A 25,535-nucleotide genomic window follows, 5' to 3' on the forward strand; every position below is an offset into this window, starting at 1 on the left:
CCTTAACTCACTCTTTTGTCCTTCAGTTCCTTCTGTTTTGTTTGGAACGCTTCCAATCTAATTCCCACTTCTCAGTGTCCTTCCAGTTGTGAACCAGTCCTCTATTCTTTAACTTTTTTTAAAAAAAACTTGCTATTGTTACAAAAAATATATACACACAATTCTATACAGACTTAATAATAATGATAATCCTTAGAATTGGTAGAGCACCCTTCACTTTGGAGGCGTCATTCCAAAGCGCTAAACAGGATATATTGAAAGGGGAAGGACTGTGTGTTTTTAAGGATGAACGCAACAGTCAATTTGCTCACAGCGACATTCAACATGGTGAGCAGGGGAGAATTCACTCAATCATAAGCATACTATCCTGGTGATGAATGGTATCCTTCCATTACATTTTTAATATCAGAGTTTTTGTGTTTTTTTTATTCAATGAACCAACACCCATTTCACAGGTATTTACACACTGCAAACACAACAATCATTTGCTTACTGTGATTAAACAAAATATCAACCTGATCTATTTATATGTATATGTTATGTGTATATGTTATATGTATATGTTATGGAGTCCTTAGCTCAGTGGTTAGAGCACTCGCTTTGTAAGCGAGAGACCTGAGTTCAATTCCAGGCAGGTCAGGGCGAAACTTTGGGCAAGTTTCCTTACTCCACACACCTAATAATAATCCCTCCAAAAAACCCAAAACAATAATAAATTGGTCATTTTCAATCTACGACTGTTTGTGGGACACTGCTGTGCGCAATTGGCTGCCGCGTTCGCCCACAAATATACAGTCAATTCACTTTACAGTAGATTCTGTGAAGCGCTTTGAGACGTCCTCCCGACATGAAAAGCGCTATATCAAATGCAAGGATTATTATTATTATTATTCCATGTCCTTTTCCATTATAATGGGGTATACTTTAAAATCAAAAGCAAGCTGGTTAGGAGTGAGGCCTGGACTTCTTCACACAGAAGTTTTGAAGATGTGGAATGCTCTGTCCCAAGGAAAGTGTAGAAGTGGAATGAATATAGATGTTTAAAAGAGAGGTAGACAGATCTATGGGTAGTAGAAGTATTAAATGGTATAATGAAAAGGCATGGCATTGAGATTAAAAGATCTGCCATGATCCAATAAACTAGTGGAACAGACTCTATGGCCTTAATAGCCTCCTTTTGTTCATAATTTCTTTATACCTGCATATATCACATAGTTCAACAAAAGTTCTGGTGTAGCAAATCATTAATACCAACTTATTGGGACTATTCATTGTTCATAAAGAAAGGCAATTAGAAGTTTTTAAAATTGTCTTGTTTAATCACGACCATAAATTAAGTTTACTACAGTGTCAACCTTGACTATGAGTTCAAATAATATTCCACGGATATTAGATACACAAAGAATAGGTTGTAAAGAGATCAAAGCTAAAATATTTTGTTTTTCTTTTATAACCCTAAATTTAAACGAATTGTAAACAGACTTTTACTCCTGCTGTTTGTAAGGAATTTTGTGGGTTTCATACAAATTTAAACAGCTGCTACCTAACAGTTAAAGATACTGGAATGATGCTCTGTCTTCCAAATACAACAGGAAGTAAAGATAATTCAAGACTGAAAGCAAAAGCGTGTTCCAGAGGGACATCTGTATGGGATGGGTTAGAATATATTGTTCCTTTACCTCTGGCATTCAACTCTGGATCCATTCAAGGCAGATGGAATGACAGTCTGCTTTCTTTGACTGATCGCAGTCCCAATTCCCAAATGGAACTAATTTAAGTAAAGATACTCAGTTTCTAATATACGTTAATCCACAACACAAGATTGTCCTCAATTTCAGTATAAATGCTATATATTTGACATTCGTGCTCTAAAGAGTTCTGTAGCTCAGTGGTTAGAGCACTCACCTCGCAAGCGGGAGACCTGGGTTCAACTCCTAGCAGGTAAAACGTTGGGCAAGTTTCTTTACTCCATACACCTCTGTACCTAGCAGTAAGTGGAACACGGTTGTTAGTCAATTGGCAGATCGCTTTGCCGGGGGTAATAATTCCTTCAAAAAGTAATAGTAAATTGGTCACTCAATCAACTCTGCTGTGCGCAATTGGCTGACATGTTTCGCCCACAAAATATACAGTCAATTCACTTTACACTATATTCTGTGAAGCACTTTGAGACATCTGGGAGAAGTGATAAGGCACTATATCAAATGCAAGGATTATTATTATTAAGAAACCATGTGGATATCCAATTATTTGTGGGAAATGGAAAATCCCATTTAATGTAGTTAGTTGTGTTTTATTGGGGTTGAGTTTAAGGAATGGGCTTGCCTTGGCCTTGGGAATTGTTTCACGTCCATGTTATAGTATCTTAATGTGGTCACTGCATAAACTGAACATATTCTTCATTTCTCTGTCCCTGCAAAAGTTCTGCTTCTCTAAGTATTTCTGAATAAAGGAAAAATTATGAACCTTGATGGGTTAACGCAGAACTGTCATATCATGTTGAAACATCTCAAAGAGCTTCATATTGTGAAGTGTCTCACCAACATCTGAAAGGGTGGTGGAGGCCGATTCGATAACAACTTTTAAAAACGTGGTGGACCGGTACTTGAGGAGGACGGATTTCCAGGGCTATGGGGAAAGGGCTGGGGAGTGGGATTGACATTAATTGCTCTATTCAAAGAGCCGGCACAAACTCGATGGGCCGAATGGCCTCTTTTTGTGCTGTACGATTCTATGATTCTATGATCTACAAAGTGAATTAATTTTATTTTAATCTGGGGTATTGTTGGCCAAGACACTGGGAGAAACTCCCTCTGCTTTTCAAACAGTGCCATGGGATCTTTAACGTCCACCCGAAAGGCAGACACGACCAAGGTTTAATGTCTCCCAGCACATCCCCAACGCTGCATTAGTTTGTTGAAGCAATCAGTGCTTCGGACCCGAGTGGGGTCGGGACTGGGGACAGTGGATGGCAGGGGGGAAGGGGGGTGATCGAAGGCATGGTTGAAGAGGAGAGGCTTGAGACTGATCTTGAAGGAGACAGGGGAGGAGGCAAGGCGGAGGGATTGCGGGATGGAGTTCCAGAGGGCAGGGGCAGAGTGGCTTAAGACTCACCCGCCAGTGGTGGGCTGGGTGAGGTGGGGGACGTGAAGCAGGCTGGAGCCTGCTGAGTGGAGGGAGTAAGCAGGTTGGTAGGGGGTTAGAAGGTCACAGAAGTAGGGGAGAGCAAGGCCATGGAGGGCTTTGAAGATGAGGACGAGGATCTTGAACTGTATCTCTACGTGATGGGAAGCCAGTGGAGTCGGGCGAGGATGGGGGTGATAGGGTCACAGAACCTGGTGCGGGAGAGGACACGGGCTGCAGAGTTCTGGATGATCTGCAACCTATAGAGGGAGGAGTTGGAGAAGCCGACAAGCAGAGAGTTTCCATAGTCAAGCCTGGATCTTATGAATGCATGTATGAGGGTTTCAGAGGCTTCAGCAACAACAACTTGCATTTATATAGCGCCCTTCACGGGGGGCAGCGTCTCAAAGTACTTAAACACCAGAGAAGAGAGTCAACATTGCAAACAAGATAGAAAGGATGGACGCAGAGCAGCCAGACTTTGAGCAAGAAAAGTAATACAGGATGTCCCTTGAGTTGTAAGTCCCGACAAGGAGAAACATTGAGCAGACTAAGATGAGAAGAGCAAAATACGTAGCTGGAGAAAAGGACATAGTGCAACCATTAAATATAACATTACCCTTTAGACTGCGAGTGATTTATTGGTGCAATGAGTAAAAATTGAAGTCCAGAAGTGAGAGAACATTATGTTCTAATTTGGCAGTGAGAGTTTGGGACGTACATCTCCAGGGGATGTGATTGAGATCCAGACTGTTACAGAGAGGAGCCACTTGGGTTGTATGGACAAAAGTCACTGAGATCCTGCTTAGCAGAGTGTTATTTCACAGTACTGCTGGGATTCATTTTGTCTTCGCCATTTCAGAAGAACGCCTTGAGAAATGCGCACTCACCAATTTCAATAGTTTGATGGACTAGAACAAGCCACTTACGGCAGCCTGACTGATTGAAAAATGACAACTTTTCCACCTCCCCCCTCCCCCTGGCTCAGAGTCAGGCTCCAGCACTGTTGAGCGCTTTGAGACGCTACCCTGCGTGGAGGGCACGATATAAGTGCAAGTTGTTGTTGTTAATAATAATAATCCGTGCATTTAATATAGTGCTTTTCACGTCTTCTAGACGTCTCAAAGTGCTTCACAGAATAGACTAAAGTGAATTGACTGTATATTTGTGGGCGAAACGCGGCAGCCAATTGTGCACAGCAGTATCCCAGAAACAGTCGTGGATTGAAATGACCAATTTATTATTGTTTTTTTTTCTTGAGGATTATTATTATTATCAGGCTTGTGGAGTAAGGAAATTTGCCCAAGGTTTCACCTTGCCAAGAATCGAACCCAGGTCTCTCGCTCGCAAAGCAAGAACTCTAACCACTGAGCTACAGGACTCCACAAAACCAGGGCTTGTCCAGGATGATTCCCAGCTTGCATGTACTGTATTTTATAAATTGTAAAAAAAAATTTTTCTTTGAACTTGAGTTTCCATTACAAATTCCTTGACTTTGACATTGATGACAAGAGTTCAAGGCAAAGTCCTGCCTGCTGCAAAGCAAATATCGAAATATTTGGTGGTTTTGTTTATCCTGTTTATTTTTGGGTTCACTCGATTGATCATTAGCCAAGATATGTATCATTGCTCCTGCGAATAGTCTGGAGTTCAAGGTTAATTAGTTCCCAACATTGCAGATGTTCTTGTACTTGACATTTAATGTCCCTTTGACTTTTGATTTATAATAAAGCCACAGTCCCAGTAATTGTGGCAGGAATTGTATACCACTGATGCATAGAGCTAATGGCAGCTGAAGAGATTCTAGATGGGGTATGATCCGTGCTTGTCTAGTGTTTGGCTTCCATTTTTTAATTAGGAAGGCAAAATACCACTAGTTTTATGCTGTTACATAATGGTCTGAACCAACCCATTAGCACAACTCATTTGCATGTTTTCTTCTTCGCAAATAAATAAATCACGCTTTCTATCTATGAGTTTGTAAAACAAGCTCACACGCTTTCTACAACATTGTATAGAGAACCATATGTGTACATATTGCAGCATGCATTGTCATATTATTAATGTTAAAGAGAGAGGTATCGGTATACGTGCATCATAGATCATGGGTGTCTTTCTTTGCTTGCCGGATTAGTTGATTTGGAAAATAATGAGGTGTGTCAAGTAGAATTTACTTCATGGGTGTTTGAGGGGCATTGCTGTGTGCAAATTGGCTGTCGACTTCGCCTATAAATACACAGTCCCAATACTTCACAATAAAAATCCTGTGCAGCACTTTGAGATTTCAAATGCAAGGATTATTATTGTTGTTATTAATGATCACTTAATAATAATAATAATAATCCTTGCATTTGATATAGCGCTTTTCACGTCGGGAGGACGTCCCAAAGTGCTTCACAGAATATACTGTAAAGTGAATTGACTGTATATTTGTGGGCGAACGCGGCAGCCAATTGCGCACAGCAATGTCCCACAGACAGTTGTAGATTGAAAATTACCAATTTATTATTGTTTTGGGTTTTGGAGAGATTATTATTAGGTGTGTGGAGTAAGGAAACTTGCCCAAGGTTTCGCCCTGACCTGCCTGGAATTGAACTCAGGTCTCTCGCTTGCAAAGCGAGTGCACTAACCACTGAGCTACAGGACTCCACTTTGGAAGCAATACTTTGGAATTCATTACCTGGATTTGCAAATGGTGATTCCAAGTCATGGATTTATCGTTTTCTGTGCTGGAGACACAAGGAACATTAAGCAGGTTTGCTAAGCACCTGTGGGGTGCATTGGATGACTTCCTGACAAGAATTGGACTCTATGGCTTTAAAAATTCCTACAGCAGAAACATTTCACCACTCTAGTTTCCAATGATCAGCTTTCTTCCATGCTGCGATCTGCCAAACCATCTGTAGTTTCGAAAAATCTCTCTGAGTGTTTACTCTTTTCCCAAACCTTCTGCAGCAAAAACAAATCTCAACCTTTGAAGGATCTTGGCACAACAATAATGTCTAATCATTGGTATCATTCCCAGTGAACCATTGCTTTGCCCTCCCTTCGGGTGCCCCATTTGTGGGTGCCCTCTCTGGGTATGCCCTCTTCATGGCTGTAGTGTGCTGCCCACGATGAGATGCCCAAATTCTCTTCATTGTTTTTAATTCAACTTGGTGCAATCCTAGGAAGGAACAAGGAATCAGAAAAATTACTCAGCACATCTGCTTCAATCCTTATTGACGGACGTGTAGTCCTAGTAATCAGTAAAATCTGAATTAAACATTTTAACCGAACAGGATGTACATTATTGAAGATTTACCACATACTTTGTAATTGTTTTGGTCTATTTTTTGTTGGGTGTATATCCACACTAACTCGCTATCCTCATCCTAGTGACCATTCTTCATGCAAGAGTCCACATCATTAAGACGTTTCAAAGCGCTTCACAGAATACATTGTAAAGTAAATTGACTGTTTATTTTGTGGGCAAAACAATCGCATTAATAGTGATCAGAAGTGGGAATTTAATCCTCTATTTATATTGAGGTCAATGGCCCTGGCTGAAGATCAACTGACTCAGCCCACGGTTATGTTCGCAACAGCAAAATCCTTCCATCCTTTTTCTACAATAATGAGAGCAGTGAAAGGTGGCGAGCTCCTACCCAATTGGGTGTGATATCTGGCAAACCAATTCAACTGGTTCCTTCCCGTTTTACACCATACCACTTTCTGCTCTAATGAAGTCTTTACACGGTGTTGGTTTTTGACATGTAGCTGAAGGTAGCCTCAGAGATGAAAGCTCTCCTGTGTTTTCAATATTCAGGACATTCACATATTTCCCGTCTAGGGGAGGGAAGTGGGGAAGGGCTTCCATCTTCAGTTTTGGTAGTGACTTTAAGCGTGCTTTCTGGTTGTTTGTGAGAAAGTGATTAGACTAAGCAACTGATTCCCCAACATATTCCAAAGGCAAATTTGTTCTTTTAAATACAACTCTGAAGCCAAACCTGATGATTGCAAACCTCTGGAAAATTCATAGTTTTCAGGAGTTAAACATGGTAAATGGGGGAGGGGAGAGGGTGTTAAGGGTTAAAGGTTAGAGTCACATTGGTGCTTTGGGGGCTTTTGAGGAAATGGTAAGAAGAAGAATATTGCACTGTTGTGAGTGTGTTGATAGTCTTGAACTATTTCCCCATTGCCTCCTTGACTGGGAGCATGATTGCTGATCTGTACTTACTATATTGATACGACAGCAATGAATAGCTTCACAAGGCAGAGCTAGGGAGCGATATAAAATATACACTGATCCCTAAAAATAGCAATCATGCCATTGAAGGGAAAATCTAGTTTATAAAGCTTTGGCCATAGAATATGTAAGATCAAATGGGTTTATATGAATTTGAAAGCCTCACTGTGAAAATTCTGCATCAGAACAAGGATTTTAATCATTTTTTTGTCACTGGAAAACATGTGAATATCCTGCAGTGTATTGCAATACCACACACAACATGGGTAACCTGTTGGTACAAGGCAACCACAGAAACAATATGTTGAAAGATTGTGAGACACCACATGTAGTGGGTTTCATTCCTATGTAACCAACTGAGATGCAATCAAGGCTGGAACAAAGTCCAAGGTGTTGTCAAGAACAAGAACACCACTGGTAAAGGTGTGAACATGTTGACAGTAATTCTCAATGATTTCCCCCCACTCCTTCTACTAACACAACTGCTGAGCAGAATGTGGTATGCAGTGATAGCAGATCACTGCTGATGTCTGTAGCAATCAGTGCACTTAATTCAGCAATCTAGTAATTTCAGTCATTTCTAAATTGTATGCAACACAAGTCTGCTAAAGCTAACTGTGTTCAACATTTTCCCATTCTGCAGTCATTGAAACATTTTCTGTGAATGAAAGGGCAACCCTAATGCACCATTGGGCTCTTTTCAATTATCACAGATTAGACTCCAATATACACTGGAATTTTGAAAGAGCAGTTTTCTTCCATTCTGTTAATATTTATCAGAGATTGGCACCCCAGTGCATAAGAATGGCTGTGCATTCCTGCCTATGAGCCACCCTGGTTGTATCCTCAGCGGTGCATTGGATTCCTCTGGACCTGCCTGGTTTAAGAATCAGACTACTGAGATAGAGCATTGCCAAGCATGTCACTGGTGAGCCAGTTCAGTTCCAAGGTGATCATGTCATAAGGTCAGTCGCTATTTGGTCATTTGACATCCAACAAGGACAGGTTTGAGCCCTCACTACTATCCACCTGGTGGGTAGCACAACTCAGCGTGAAATTAGAACATTGCCATCATTTTCCGGTCCACAGTTCAGACACACATCTCTTCCCAATGAGGATGGTTCCATCGTTTAGAGGTGCGGAGCTTGAGTAGCAACTGCTTACCTCTCTGCAAACCAATCCAGGCGGATTTCAAATCCTGGATATGAACGTGCGTTCATTAACCCGGACTCCAGGTAACGCCTTCCAGCAGATGTCATCCCAAGCCTCAAGAGTTTCTTCATCAGCTATTTGATGGACGTTTAGCGTATATATAATATGGCTATATTCTGGAGCAGCTGCTGAATTCAAAGAGGCTATAAATTATATTCCCTCTCAGTCTGCACTGAGTCTGCACTCTGATGTAATATGTTCCAGGACTTTTACAGGAGACTTGCAACGTGACAGCTATCTTGATATTCTTGAAGTCCAAGTATAATGCTGTGTACCAGATTTACTCAGCACCAGCTTCTCAATCCAGGTTCTCATGTGAATGGCCTTAGCAAATAGACGTGGTTGCTGTGAAGCCTCCTCCACCTCTAGCGGAGTAACAGTCAGTCTCCCTGCTGCCACTTGCCCTGTTTGCCACAATCCACCTCACCGCTTGATCCTGGACTTCACAAATGGACTGGAGGAAGCCTCATCACCAAATTCCCAGAGCTCAGAATCATGAAGGAGAACTGTTTGGTCACAGATGTTATACACCATGAGTGCATAAGACTCATGGCTGACGAAAAAAAATCTAACCTTTAAGCAATAGCTGTGGGTGTTGTTATAATATGGCAATGTTCTGGAACGGCTGCTGAATACAAAGGGGCTGAAAAATATTCACTCTCAGCATGCATTGAGCCTGCGCTCTGCTATAATATTTCAGACGGTGGCAGTACTTTTAAGAGGACAATTCTGACCTTTCCAAATAAGTTTTTCATTTATTTCAAGCCTACTGTTTTAGTGTGTGCTTCTACCTTTCATTTCACTTCACTCTTTTCACCTCAAAAGGGTGTCAAGATCAAGAGCCCTTTAAGTGCACCACTAATTTGATACCACGAAGCTAGTAGAACTACAATAAGAGGCCTCCGCACATCACAAAGTCCCAGTTTTGTGGTTGGAAGAGATGATGTGCCATTACAAAATCCTTCAGGTCCCCTGAAACAGGTGCAAAGTAAAGCTCCCTTTGCTCGGCTCCAATTAGTCTCTGCTAACCTCAAACTCACCAGCCAGCCTCTATATCATTTTGGAATGAAAGTGCTGAATTAGTGGCTGTTGTTCTGATCTGCAGTTTGCTCTGTGCTGTGGACCTATGTCCAGTTGGACCTCTTTTCTTGTAGCACCGTTTATCTTGCAGAAGAATTCCATCTCATCTGTGCAGGCTGGATTGGAAGCCAGATTTCAGGGGCTGGAAGAACAGTGTGTGAACTAACTTCATCATCTCCAGTGCATCCCTGTCAGTTAAGGATCCTGAAGTATTGTTGGAATATTAATTTTTTTTCATTCCTGTTGCTGGTCAACTCGTGGAGTATAAACACCAGCACAGACTGGCTGAGCCAAGCGGCCTCTTTTCCTGCTTTACTTTCTCTGGTTGAACCATGTGGAATCTGGTCTTGAACACTGTCAGGATTTATGACGGCTGGTCACCCAGTCAGACATGCGTGTTTTTTGTTGACTGATGATTGTACTTGTTATCACAAACATTCCAGTGTGTTTTATGTTGGTCTGAGAGCCTCTTGTTAATCAGGGCTCTGACCTTATTCCATCACTGGATATGCAGGAACATAGAAAGCAAGGAATCAAAAGGGTCATTCAGCCCAACAAGAATTCCTGTCACTAATCACATTTATTCCAACATCCTATACAGAGACTTCCTGAACTTCAAAGATAATCAAAAATGCTTAATCGTCCTTAATATTCAACCCGTGCAACATTCCCCAATATATAATAATCCTTGCATTTGATATAGTGCCTTATCACATCTTCAAGACGCCTCAAACTGCTTCACACAATATAATGTAAAGTGAATTGACTGTATTGTATGGGCGAAACGGGGCAGCCAATTGCACACAGTAATGTCCCACAAACAGTCGTGGATTGAGTGACCAAATTAATATTATTATTAACGGATTGTTGCCCCTGGAAAAACGATCCACCAATTGGGTTCCTAATTACTGCTAGATAAATAGAGGCATGTGTGTGCAGTAAGGAAACCTGCCCAAAACTATAGAAATTCCAATGCCTCCACAACAGGTATGTGTTCATTTCAATCTGCACTTATCCTTAGATTGTCCAATATTGTTCTCAAACAAATGTGTATCTAGTTCTTTGTTTGAAGAAATTAATGTAACATCAGCTATGCTACCATAAAACACATGAGAAGATTTGCTTCCCTCTGACTAATTTTAAAAGATACTTAAAATGCAGCCTCATGCAGATCTGTAAGAGATCTGGTACATTACATGGCTTTGCTCCGCTGCGTTAGTTGTAGGAATACATATTTTCCCTTTCATTAATGGCCTACAGTATCAGCCAATTGAATCACTTGTTTCCATTAATCTGCCCATTAATATTGAATAAGTTCTGTTGTCATTAATAAACTGAATGCTAAATCAAACAGAACATTTCATTCTTTAATATTGACATTCTATGATTGTATTTATAAGGAAATTGGAATTAATATGTACAGTAAGCACTATTATAGTGCTATATCAATATTATTTGCTGTGAAAACTTGGTAGCAAAATGTAATTATTTGAATAAATGCTTTTTTTCATACCTGATGTTATATATCTAGTCACAATTGTTTACCAGGAAGCCTGATGTGATTCGCCACACGAGAAGCTTTTTTTTAGTAAAATGGGCGAGCGGAATTTCAGACAGTGATCTTAATCAATAATAATAATAATAATAATAATCCTTGCATTTGATATAGCGCTTTTCACGTCGGGAGGACGTCCCAAAGCGCTTCACAGAACACACTGTAAAGTGAATTGACTGTATATTTGTGGGCGAACGCGGCAGCCAATTGCGCACAGCAATGTCCCACAAACAGTCGTAGATTGAAAATGACCAATTTATTATTGTTTTTTGTTTTGGAGGGATTATTATTAGGCGTGAGGAGTAAGGAAACTTGCCCAAGGTTTCGTCCTGCCTGGAATTGAACTCAGGTCTCTCGCTTGCAAAGCGAGTGCTCTAACCACTGAGCTACAGGACTCCAAAATAATACTTGCATATGATATGGTTCCTTATCACGTATCGAGATATCTGGAACATATGGCTCCTTTTCACTTATTGAGATGTCTGGTTGCAGGATGACCTAGTATAGGAGGTTCCTGGGTGTTCGAATTCAGTTCACACTATGTATTTGCTGATCAACATGATGTATGGTATTACTTTCATTGACTTTATTATTATCCATTCAGATTTGTTATCAGTCGAATTCTCTAAGTAGCATATATGATGGTTGCTCATAAAAATGCTGTTAACCCAAATTGTTGTTGGGAATGTTTCTGTTTTCCACTCATGCTTTCTAATCCAAATCTTCATGCATTCCTTATGAGAGAGAGCTTTGAGAGTACATTAACAGCGTCTCACTCATTTCCACACTTAAATAATTTATGTTAAGTGCCCAATAACTGAATTTATAGTTCCCACTGTCACAAACAACAGGCATGAAATTTCAGACCTGCTAGTAATTTGCAAATCACTCAGAACCAAGCAGAAAATGAAGCCTGGGACAATAAAGGTACTTTAAACAGTATTACCATGACCTTATATTTTCTGAAGAGTTTCATTCATCTTAACAAAAATGTCTTCCTAAAGGCATTGCTATAACTCTAATTCTAAGCAGCTCTTTTTTCCTTCAATTCTCTTCACTCTCCTCCCTTCCTCACATGAAGGCATTTAACTCTTTTTCTACTTACTCTTTCTTACTTTGGCACAGAATCATGTCTGCGCATGTGTGGAATCTTCTGAAATTATTTACATTGTTCTGTGTGGTTGGACAGTATAATTAAAATTAGCCGAAGGGTCTCCTGCATCTGAATCTCTTGTGATCTTAAACTACTTGCTTCAATCTTAAACATGAAACATATCTTTAGGCAACTGTATTAATAATAATCCTTGTTTTCGATATAGCATCTATCACGTTTGGAGGATGTTTCAAAGCATTACTCCTATACAAATATAAGTCACCATACTTTAAAGAAAGTTTGTGAAGCACTTTGAGACGCAAATTAACAGCTCGTCCAAAGGATGGCACTTGCAAAAATGCAGCACTCCTTCATTGTTTATTATTTATATTATTTATTACTCCACTTTATATGAACAATATATTCTTAAAAGGATATTGCAGTGATTGAGAGAATATAGAGGAGGGTAATCAGAATGGTTGAGGGGATGAAGGGACTTGACTATGAGGAGCGATTAGATAAACTGGGTATGTTCACGTTGGAGAAGAGAAGGCTGAGAGGTGATATGATTGCGGTCTTTAACATTCTAAAGGGACTAGATAATGTAGACCTGATAAGCTGTTTTATCCTGTACTGAACAGTAGAACCAGAGGACATGATTGAAGGGGGGTAAATTCAAAACAAATCTGTGAAAACACTTCTTCAGTGAGCGAGTAGTAAATATACGGAACAGGCTTCCTAGGGAGACATTGGAAGCAGAAAGTGATGATTCCTTCAAGGACAAATTAGATAGATTTCTGTTAGGAAATAATGTCTCGGAATACAGTATATAGTTTGGGACATGACATGTGCATGCGACTGTCAGGATAGTGGAAGGTAAACTGGATGGACCTTGGACTTCTTTCGTCTAGCAAATTCTTATGTTTTCATGATGAGCAAAAATCCTGGTGTGGGCCTTAAACCCAAAGACAAGAGTACTACCAACTGAGACTTAACTCTGTAGGACCAAATTACTGATGTAGCACAACTGGATACTACAATCCATGCAACCTGACTTTCATGGGACTCGAAAGAGCTCTGAATAGTTGCATTGCTGAAAATGTGAGGATTAAAGTTATTGATTTCTGGCAAGTGTGGATAGTGGATTAAGTATCAAGCCAAACTGCTCTGCCAACTGTGGTGGGACATGCTGCATTATTCGATGTAGTACCAATTGGCTTCTGAGGAATAAAATTAAATTTGGTCATTCACTTCATGATTGTTCATTAACATCCAAGACGCTGCCCCACTTGAAGGGCGCAAAACAAATGCAAGTAGTTGTTTTTGGAACATTGTTTTGCTCAAATTAGCCACCATGTTTGCGTGCAAAATACACACTCTACAGTGTATCTTGTGAACCTTTTTGACACGCACTCCCAAAGTGAAAAGCGTTATTTCAACGTCAATGTATTGTTATTAATATTAGTATTAATAACTCGTGTATCAAGCTTAGCACCTTCCAAGATATGTCACAATGAAGCCAAGTATCTTCGTGCAGATATTATGAGGAGAGTAGTATAGGTTGAACAGTTGGTTGTAGAGACAAATTGAAGATTGCGCCAGCTGTCTGAAGACCAGCTTGTGACTGCCCGCCAGGATAGGGGGAAGGGAAGTGGAGTTTCTCTCTTTAGAGTCTCTTCAATGTAAAAGGATGATAATTCTCTGCATTAGCTCTGGACTGATAGTTGCGCCAGGTAGCACGTCTGTTAATATGTGACCAGACCGCCTGCCAGGCTCATCAAACGCACTGACAGGGATGACCATGTCACTGAGGGGGTGAGGGGGGAATTATTCCCACCTAGTTCCTGACAACCTTTCTTCTCAACTCCCTGATGGCTAAGGTGTCCTAGCTGCACAAGCAACGGGAAGGTCACCATTGGTTTGCATGGGTGATGTGTGCTTTTAGCTGTTTCATTCCCAGCGTTCCCCCCCACCCATATAAAATGTGGAGAAATCTAACTCCTTGACGTCTGCCAACTTGGGCTTGTGTTTATGTTTAGAGTTGGATTCTAATGTAATATGAACTCACATCCTGAGTGACAATAAAACATTTACAGTAAACGACAACAACTTGCACCCTTCACACGGGATTGCATCTCGTAGCGTAGTCAAGCTTGTTAGCCAAGAAACGCAGTAAAGTCGTAGTAATAAATTTCAGCACCAAATATCAACAATGTCACAAATGGCCTTGGTAATTCAGCAGCCTTGAACATTGACTTTAACACCTCAAACTCCATGACAGGGCCTTCATAAACCATTGCGTTTCAATTCCCAGCTCCATCTCCTTTTAAATTGATGTGTAGTTGTTCAGTATGAATACTTTATATTTCCAGTAGGAAACCACAGTGATGATTGTTTATGTTCTACAAGTGTATTCATATATTCCACTGACCATGAAAGGCTGAGTTCCTTAGTTTGATTTGTAATCTAGAGGTCTCATTAATCCTTCAAGATCAATTAACATGAGTTTAGAATTCCAAGTCTGTTTTTAACCAATAAATATGTTTATATTGTATTTACCATTTAAGCACTAAGTGTACTCTTTGCTATGTCCATCATGTAACATGAATGTGGAATATTACAGATTTTAGAACTCAACAGGAGCAACAGACTAGCTCACAATTTGCCGCTATTCCCTCAATGAACAGAAACAAACAATATGCAAACAAGTCATCGTTCTGTCAATATCCCAGCCACATTTATTTATATATTTATACATATGCTTAACTCACCACTCTGGATAACTTGTTGCTGTGCCCAGTTCCCTTAGAGTGATGAGTTATCAGGATTTGACTCTAGTTAAAATGAATAAATTGGTAATGTATTGAACAAATAACAATACATTATTATAATAAATATATAAAAAGGTGAAAGTAGACAAAAGTAGTAATAATAATTGTCTGTTTAAGAATTACTAGCATTATAAAAACTGGTGCTTATTCAGGTTTTAGAATACTGCACTTCACTGTTTATTTTTCACTTCATGAACAGTTTGTTTTATTTAATATTGTATAACAGTGGTCTTCGTTGTCTTCGAAGAATCTATCATAATTGGAGTGAAGCCTTTCAAAATAACAGCTGCAGTAGATTATGTCTCTGGAAAAGCAATTAGTAGTTGTGTTTTCTGGAAGTTTAAATGATGTTTCCCAATCCCTTTCTCAGACTGAATCAGACCAGCAGAGCTGCTTACAAGTCCCTTCAGTTGAAGTCCCCTGTTAATAATCACATTCTAGAAAAACTGGCTCATTAAAAGCCAACCAATAGTGTGGCAATTTATTTACCTATTTAAATAGCTTAGCTAATTAATGGGAGGTGGGGTTGAATTATGCCAGATCAATACTTTGAAGGCATACGAGGTGACACACACCTAGTATTAGGAGTGCCCAAAACTGAAGGTCTTGAATGGTTGTGGAGGCCAGAATCAAAGTTAGTGCTTCATTGTGAACAATAATTTGGAAAAAGACCACAGAGTAAACATTGCCAATTGCCAGCTCCAAAAATTGGTCCAGGGATCCCGAATACACGTAAATTCCTTATCAGTGTGATTGAGACACCCCTGGGAATTCTTACCATGGGAGTCCTGAGGAAAAGCCTTCATTAACATCCTCACAAGCAAAAAGAAAGAATTTGCATTTTTCTAGAAATATGGGAAGGTGCTCAATGGATGCGATTGAACTTGCCAAGGAGGAAGTTGAAATCATTTAGGGGTTTAAGTTGACATCTCGCTCAATATGTCAAAACAGTGCGAGGCAGCAATAAACAAGGCAAACATAACATGCTGAACTATAATGCATGCAAAAACAGTCGAGTTTAGATCCTGAGATGTCATTCTCAGACTGTACAGTGGTCTGGTCAGACCACACATTGAATACTGCACAGTTCTGGTCACTGTGAACATAAGGTGAGGCTCTTCATTCTTGAGAGAAGACAGCTTGATGGGACCTTCTAGCGTGTACAAAATTTTAAATGTGTTTAAAAAATTAAACCCAGGTCAATACTTTAGGAGATATCAACACAGTATAACAAAAGGACATAAAGGGCAATTGCAGGACAAATACCCGTAATTTTTCTTTACAAAAGGTTAATCAACAACTGGAACAAGTTGCCTGGAACAAGTGGTGTAGGCCAGGATACTGACTTATTTAAGAAAACAGCTTGATGCAGTGATGGGGGTCAGTTGGCTGGGTGTTCTGGAGGGATGAAATCTGATGGGCCAAAGGACCTTCTTCATCCAGAACAATCTTGTAATTTTCTGATGTTGGACAGAAAGGATTGATCTTGAAAAGACACAGCATAGTTTCTGGACTGTAAATTTCTAGAGTTCTATGTATAATCAGTACGGTAAAGGATTTGTGAGTTTGCTGCCATACCTTTCAGTCGGTTGTCATTTCCATCCATCTAACATCTGTACTTGTTTATCTACCTGAACAAGAATTTGGTTTAATATTTCTGCTGAAGTACAGCATTTCTGACAATGCAATGCTGCCAATGGAGCATCAGCATAGACAGGGTTTCTGCTTGGCTCAGTTGATAGGTAGCATTTCAATAGTGTCAGCCTGGCTCAGTTGGTAACACCCTTGCCTCTGAGTCAGAAGGTTGTGGATTCAAATGCCCGGTTGGGACTTTGAACTCATGCAGTCTACGGTGACACTCCAATACAGTGTTGGGGGTGTAATGCATTATTGCAGGTGCCGTTCTTCTGATGAGATGTTAAACCAAGGCCTCATCTGCCTGTTCAGGTAGACGTTAAAGATCCTATGGCACTATTCCAAGAGTAAAGGGAGATTCTCCTGGTCTCATGGCCAATCCTCCAAATAAAATTGGCCATTGACTTCATGGCTGTGTAGGACATTGCTATGTGCAAATTGGCTGCCACGTTCACCCACAAAACACATATAGACACTTTACAGTATATCTTCTGAAGCACTTTGGGATGCCTCCTGACATGAAAACTGCTATGATAGGATTATTATTATTCATTATTACATTGTTGCATTGTACTGCATTAATAGAGATGCCAAAAATGGGCAACTATTTAGACAGCTCGCGAGCTGTGTGTTGGCTGACTTTTGTGATAAAATTGATAACTTCCAGGTCATTAAGTCACCACAAATATTGTGCAGGCAAATAGCAAGTGATCCCAGCACCTTAAGTCGGCCATTAGCTACAAAAGTGTCCGACGTTGGGGGAAACTGATCACTGACACTGTCACATCCTGCTTTGTGCATATGCAGCCAATAGAAGGTGATATTGGTAGAGACCTGAGGACCTTGAAGTCAGACTTTTTAGTGCATGAACCGATGGCACATGGGTGAGATGCTAGCACGTACACGAGGAGCTGACAATTACACCACTCTTTAATTTAAAGATCTCAATCATTGCATTATAACAAGCCTCCAATCTACGTTTCACTGTTTTTGCTGACCGACATGCATCGCCAAATCTAATTAAAACATGAACTGAATACAAATTTAAGGCTGAAGGCCTGACGGGGATTAGTGAGTTTGCTTGTATAAGCTTTCAACCAGTTGTCACTTCCATGCATGCAGCATTTGTACTCCTGCTGTTTACAGTTCTTTATATAGGGATATTGAACCTGCTCGTAATGGTCTGAAGGGGAGATCAGAAAGTGTCTGATGTTTTGGGGAGAGATTTTAGACAATCGATCTTCAAAGGCCACGGTTTGAGGAAGGAATGTTGAAGGAATTCCTTGGAAAGAAGAAGCATGTTTACCCCAGGATTACCCCACTATTTTGGCTTGCTATTGATCTTTTGATACATCCCAACATCTGGTTTGCTTTACTCACTGCCACAGAGCATTGTTGGGAGAGCTTCAATTTATTGTCAATCAGGACTCCCAGGTCCTTTTCATTTTCTATAAATATTATTTTCCTTCTGTTCAAATAATGGTATTGTTATATACAAACTTCTTAAAGCACTTATAGAGGTAACCATAAAGCATAGTGACTGTTTTTTAGGCAAATGTTTTCTACTCTCCTATACTGTTGAATTCCTGATGATCAGTCATTTGATTGAAGAGAGGCTTGTCTAAGCAGTGGAAAGCTTCACAGAGAGCGCTCACAATGGTAACCTATGCAGTGTTGACTGATTAAAATCTAGGAGTACCCCACACTCTGGCTCTTACCAACCTGCTCCTAATTCTATGGAATTAGCTAAGTAGGGTGCTTCCCTCCAGGGGAAGAGCAGGCATTCCGTTCCAGACATGGGGAAATTTCTGGCTGGTTTGGATATTCTTAACCATGGTGGTGGACTTCCCCGTGTGTCAGACACCTGGCTGACCAAAATAAAGCAAACTGCAGCGAGGAATTGAATGAGAGGCACGCTCTTCTCTGCGGAAAAGAAAAACAATAGATGCAAGCAGTCTCAAACTTTACCCTCAAAGTATTGTGATTGCATTGTGATAGTTGGGGGTGCCTAAACTACCCCCCCACACACCTTCAAAAACATCTTGCAAACCTATGGTCACCTCTAAATTCTTCCCACTTCTTGCTCAGTTCTGCCACTGCATTGCTAAGTGCTTTGAGACTCTCTTACATAAATGGAGCTATATAAGTACAAGTTCTTTAGCAAAGTGGAGCAGCGTCTCTGCCCTTTAATGACTTGATCAACAGTCTGTAGAGAGCTTAAGTACCAAATAATGTGTAATTCTGATCATACTTTATCCAGACCATAAGTGTATCCAATAAACTCTGATTCATAATCTGTGTCCCATGAAAACTAGTATGATTTGCCTATTTCAGTATTAAATATCCCTTTTTTTGCCTTTTGGACATAAACAGCAACAGCAACTTTTAAATAACGTCCTTCATGCGAGATAGCATCTTGGATCGCTGAACAATGGTGGAGTTTGATGCTGAGCTAGGGAGAAAGGGGAGATAACTGAAGGCAGGAGTCAAAGAGTAAAGTCTTCAGTTGGAATTTGAAGACGGATAAAGAGGGGGCAAGATGAATGGATTGAGGCAGGTATTTCGGAGAGTATTAGCTGAAGGCGCGGCTGCCAATAATGGAACAGGGAGGTCGGGGATGGAGCTGGCCAAACAAGGGAGGTGGATAGACATCGGAGTGGTAGGGAAGTGATCGGACATGAAGTGATTTGTAGGCGAGTGTGAAATTAGGTGTCTTGTGATAGGGAGCAAAGCACGAACTTGAACACATACCAGCTGAAAAATTGGGTTGTATAATTTTCCAGCATAAAATATAGTTATAACCAGGAAACATGTTTATTTTATAGCACGGTATGAAGAAAAACATCTGTTTTATTTCCAGTTTGGGATAAACACTATTGTGGTCCCTGAAGGAGGAAGTGAAGGTCTTTTTCCCAATAGGCTGTCAAGTTTTTTTGGGTCGTCTGTCTCCATGATGACAAATATCTGTTTAAACATTTAACACGATTTATACAACCGTCTGTAGAAAAGTTTGAAGCTTCGTTTTATGTAAGACTTTCTATTTTTTTTCTACGTTTATATAATTTTCCCCCTCCCCTCCCCATTTGTAGAATACCCTCTGCCACTGCCTCCTCTGCCCATTCTTTCTCACAGGCTGTGAATGGAAAGTGTTAATACTCTTGTGAATTTGCAGCATGTGGTAATTGACGGATAGTGACTGTCAGTCTAAAAATCATTGCTGCTTCTAGTTTTCTCCCAGATGAACAGGAATTAATCTTTTCCAACAAAACCAGACCAAAGTTCTCCTAGTTGATATAGTAAAAAGCAGAAAATGCTACGACTGTTAAGAATCCGTAAAATAAGTTAATAGCTTCAGAGTGAAATGAAAATAAATTCTACAGTGTTTTTAAAAAGCAGTACCGCCACCCCCCAGTGCTCTCCTGTTGTATCATAACTAAATGTTTGTGATGTACAGGATTAAGCTAATGCTCCTCTGTGGGGGATATAAAAGAATCCGCTGGGAAAATCTTTCTATTCTTGCAGCAGAGCCAGGGGTCACCGCCTGGTCCGTGTACTCCTGTCTCAGACTTTTCAATCTTCGGTCCTGCCTTCTCGGCTCTGTGATTGACAGGACTCTAGGGCGAAGTCTGCAGCGTAGGGGCACGTAAACTAATGGAAACTGATCTGTGCCACAGGAATGTAAATAAAATACAAAAGGGGTGACACAACCAGTATTAGTTTTGCACAAGACAGGATCCTTTAGTTTCCGCCTTTATGGTTCAAACTCTCCAGTTCCCAGGAGCATTTCTGGGGCACTACACCTGCAGCTCATATTGCAAATGTTGAATTAGTTGGAAGGTTATAATTTTTCAGCAACAGCTTTTACCTTCCAGTAATCATTTGTGGTTTGACTTTGGTTTTGACTGTACCAATAAGGCTTCTTTTATGTAATATATCCACTTCAGGGATGTTTGACCCAGTAAAGCTGTAGTTTTGAAGCCATGGGTGAGATGATCTTTTTTACTACACCATTGTCAAATGGCCATCCTGTTATTAATGGTTTACAGAAATGAGAGGTTTGTTGGCTGGATTCTTGCACCGTTATCACTGTGCATTGGAATCCTGGACTATTATTTGAACAGAAGGAAAATAATATTTATAGAAAATGAAAAGGACCTGGGGGTCCTGATTGACATTAAATTGAAGTTCTCACAACAATGCTCTGTAGCAGTGAGTAAAGCAAACCAGATGTTGGGATGTATCAAAAGATCAATAGCAAGCCAAAAAAGTGGGTAATCCTGCCACTGTATAAATCATTGGTGAGCCCATACTTAAGAGTACTGTGTACAGTTCTGGTCGCCACAGTACAAAAACGATATTAGAGAAATTGAGAAGATACAGAGGAAGGCATCCAAAATGATTGAGGGAATGGAAGGATTGGACTATGAGGAGCAACTAAGTAAATTGGGCATGTTCTCGCTGGAAAAGAGAAGATTGAGAGGTGACATGATTGGAACAGGCTCCCTAAGGAGATGGTTGAAGCAGAAAGTGCTGATTCTTTCAAACACAGATTAGATTTTTCTTTTAGGAAATAACATTATGGGATATAGTACATAGGTAGATCGGGATATATGTGCTTGTGGAAGGCGAACTAGGTGGACCTTGGTCTTTTTTCGTCTAGCATTTCTTATGTTCTTATGTTCAGATCTGTGGGCACCCCACAAAGAGAATACAAAGAGCTGAGTGTACTGTCAGTGTTTTTGGTCACTGGCAGTCAGAAAGGGTTAACCAAACCTTCATGCATGTGTCTAGGTGCATGGGTGTGAAGTCCTACTTTATATTGATCGGCAATGAGTGGGCAGTATAACCAGGGTTCCCAGTTGGGTTGCTGTTTAAGGTGCAGCTGCCTTTAGTTGATGTAGTATAAAACCAGCATTAATGTATTATGGATTTATCCTGAACCATCTAAGACATGAATACAAAAACTCATTATCCTCGTCCTTGGTGCTTTGAGCAGATGCTGAAAAGTCTAACAGAGACAGCACCACAGGATATTTTTCTAGTTCTCATCTAATGTCAGTTTGCAAAAGGCACAAAGAATACTTGTCTGAGATGGCAACAATATACATCGCTCAACCAAATCTATTTCCGGCAGCAAGCATGCAATAAGATGATGGCTGGTGTCTGTATACAAACACACACAAAAATCATTGATCCAAAATGCTTAGCTTTTGGATTAGTTTATTTTGTGGACTACCTGATGGCTCAGAGAGTAGATGTGTGCCAGTGTGCGGCATGTTGCAAATCCATAGAAACCAAGAAAGATCTCAATTTACCAATCTACAACTGTTTGTGGGACACTACTGTGCGCAATTGGCTGCCGCATTTCGCCCACAAATATACAGTCAATTCACTTTACATATTCTGTGAAGCGCTTTGAGACGGCTAGAAGACGTGAAAAGCGCTATATCAAATGCAACGATTATTATTATAATTTCAACCGCTGGTCTAAAATTGTTGCTTTTCAACTGGGGCAGTGTCTTGCACTATTGTCAATGCACATAGGCTGCTGTATAACTGTATAGGTACATTCAGTGATCTAACTTGTGAGTTAGTTTGGGAGATTTCGTTCATTATCAGATATGAAATGGTGGAGGTGGGGCCTACCTCTGCCCAAATACTGTTTGCTGAGACAATGGACCCAGCTAATCTACATTTAACATATTCAGCACTGAGGAAATTTCTAAATTTAAACTGCATGTTAAAGCCCGTTATCAGCTTCAATTTCTAATGATTAATAATTGTAATCACAATTGCTCTTAGTGTCCTCGGTCAGCAAGGGGAAACTTCAGCCACGGTTTGTCTTTGAGGTTTTGTCTCCCTGTTCAAGTGGATGTTAATAATAATAATAATCCTTGCATTTGATATAGCGCCTTATCACGTCGTTGAGACATCTCAAAGTGCTTCAGAGAACTTATTGTAAAGTGGATTGACTGTATTTTGTGGGCAAACCGTGGCAGCCAATTGCGCATAGAAGTGTCCCACAAACAGTCATGGATAGAGTGACCAAAATTTTTTTTTTTGGAGAGATTATTATCCACAGAAAGCTATCTGCCAATCGACTAAAAAACAGGTTCCCACTTACTGCTAGGTAAACACAGGCATGTTGAGTAAGGAAACCCACTTATAGGAATCAAACCTGAGTCCTCTCACTTGCAAGGGAAGCGTGCTAAGCACTCCTATGTTATGTGAGCTATGTTAAACATCCTATGGCACTACTTGAAAAGAGAAGGGTGTTTCTCTTGGTGTCCTGGCTAACAATCCAGATAAAATTGATCATTCACTTCATAGCTGTTGCTGGAATCAAATTGGCAGCTACATTTGCCTACATAGATACTAAACTTTACAGAAGAATCCTGTTCAGTGCTTTCAAATGTTTTGATGATATGATAAAATGCAATATCAAATGCAAAGAATATTATTATTTATCTATCCAGCATCTACTCTGACAGAAAGGCATTCATTGGATAGAGTGATACAATTGTGATAATCCATTGTTACTTTGTTAAGAAATGTTGGGGGTCATACATCTTTAGGCCAAAATTCCTCATGGTGTTAGCCTAAAATCACTGCAGGAACATTTAAGATCATGCAGAATCCTAAAATTCATTCTTTATTTGGAGACCCATTCCATTAAGTATTCCAGATAAATAACTTTCAACTTAAAACCAGGTTTAAGAATTTTCAATGTTCTGCGCACTCTTAAATTCTGAACATCTCAAATTAATGCATATATTTATTGGATTGGAAGGGCTCCCTTTTTCGTGCTTTATTTGCATTCGCTGAACTGATAGCTGTTTCTCTCTTTTTAGGACTAAAAGGGTCAGTCACTGCTATCGGATTACCTACCGCCATATGGAACGAACACTCACGCAAGATGAGGTGAGCCTCACTCACCAGGCCATACAAAGAGCGACCGTGCAGAATCTGGGAGTGGAAGGCAGATTTTAAATTCAAGAAAGTGAATGCAGCTTTGGTTGAAATTCTTTTTTCCTTAAAAATAAAAGTGGAGATTTTTTGCTTGAGCTATGATTAAGGGCAGATTTGATTCCTGTAAAGCTAATCATTGGATCAATGTGTATAGTATTATGCCTGCCTGCGTGCATGCATGTGTGTAGAGACACTAGTCTTCATTTATAAAAGGAACATGCTTATATTCTGTTTTTTGTGGTGTTCTCTATGTTAATTGGTTCCCAGGAGTTGAGCAGGTTCTGCAAACTCCTGGATCTTGTCATACATTTATCAGATCAAATTGAAGTGCAACTGACACCCTTTCCATATCAGGCTTCCTGACATCATCTTGTTGTGGAACGTGGAAAATATTTGTTTTCATGGGCAATAACTTTTTACATTAACACAAGGAAAACATAACTTAAAAGTACCAGTTGGCCTAAATAATAATATAATCCTTGCATTTGATATAGCGCCTGATCACGACATTGAGACGTCTCAAAACGCTTCACAGAATATATTGTAAAGTGGATTGATGTGTATTTTGTGGGCATAATGTGGCAGCTAATTACGCACAAGCCGTGTCCCGCAAACAAATGACCACTTTTTTGAGGGTTTATTACCCCCGGAAAGGGATTTGCCTAACAATCAACTAACAATCAGGTTCCTACTTACTACTAGTAAACACGGGCATGTGGAGTAAGGAAACTTGCCTAAGGTTTTGGCCCAAGTCCCTGCAGACCATCATATTTTTACTCCTCTTGGTTCTTTCATAGTATTTGTTTGATCCTCTTTTGAATAAAGATTGTATTAATTTCTAGATAATGAGGAGGTGAAAGAAATGCAAATTAAAACACTTTTATGCATCTACACGATACATTAATGCAATTCAGTTCCTATGGGATATGAACACATGTTTACCAAATAGACAGCTAACACACTGAGTTAACTCAATGCATTTCACTCAAGATATTATCAGTGTCTTCTGATAAAGCACCAGCTAACTGTGGCCCCTTAATGAATGATGGAGAACAAAACAGATTGAGAAGTATCTACTAGCTTTTGAAATGTACTTCATATTGACAACTTTGATTTGCATTGCTTTGCTACAAGTAGCTTCTACTCCGAGACCAGTGAGTTGATTAAGTACACACTTACCAACCTCTATCTCCTGATAATCAACCATAGATTAGCATGTGATGAATCTGCAGTGACTACATCGCTATTATTAATCCTTCAACATGCATATCAGCAGCAGTAGCTTACATCAGTGGCATAGTGTCCTGGCAACTGACGTCTCCCGTAACACCTGCAACCATCAAAATAAAGAGTGAAAACTAAATTGAACTGTCCTCATCAACACCACAGAAAATGTAAGAAAAGCTACTGGATACATGGAGGTGATTTTATCACTGTTAATGGGATTGAAAAAGCACTTCTTAGCAAAGCGTTAGTGTTACTGGTGTCTCACAGCTGGAACAAGCACTTTGCTATAAAAAGTGCTTCTCCATCAGAGAATCTGTGTTAGAATCTGAGATCACCAAGGCCTTGCAGGGAACATACAGGGAATTCCCTACAGGCAGTGTAGTTTATGTGACAAAGTCCTTTTTCCAGCATTGCCGCTTTCTTGTGGAAGTCTCTTTCAGCCGACGTGGAATTAAATTGCTTGAATTTTGCTCTTCCAGTTTACGAAAGTATCTGAATCCCTTATTGAGACTACTGCCTTGTAATCATATTGTGATATTCATTGGTTTTAATAGTCTCAAGCTCTATCTTTCAAGCCAAACA

General features: G+C 40.0%; 1 protein-coding gene across 6 annotated transcripts in view; it reads left to right on the forward strand.

The window, feature by feature from the left end:
* The window catches only part of fars2 (phenylalanyl-tRNA synthetase 2, mitochondrial), a 205,476-nt gene extending 181,524 nt beyond the window's left edge, over positions 1-23,952 (forward strand). For 5 of the 6 annotated variants that reach the window (XM_007902655.2, XM_007902656.2, XM_007902654.2 and 2 more), the window contains one exon: positions 23,609-23,952. In XM_007902655.2, coding sequence (XP_007900846.1) covers positions 23,609-23,747 — 139 coding nt within the window. In that variant the 3' untranslated portion in view covers positions 23,748-23,952. 6 annotated transcript variants of the gene reach the window in all.
* The last annotated feature ends 1,583 nt before the right edge of the window (positions 23,953-25,535 follow it).

Source organism: Callorhinchus milii, unplaced genomic scaffold (genome assembly GCF_018977255.1).
Source record: "Callorhinchus milii isolate IMCB2004 unplaced genomic scaffold, IMCB_Cmil_1.0 Scaffold2, whole genome shotgun sequence".
NCBI classification, from domain to species: Eukaryota; Metazoa; Chordata; class Chondrichthyes; order Chimaeriformes; family Callorhinchidae; genus Callorhinchus; species Callorhinchus milii.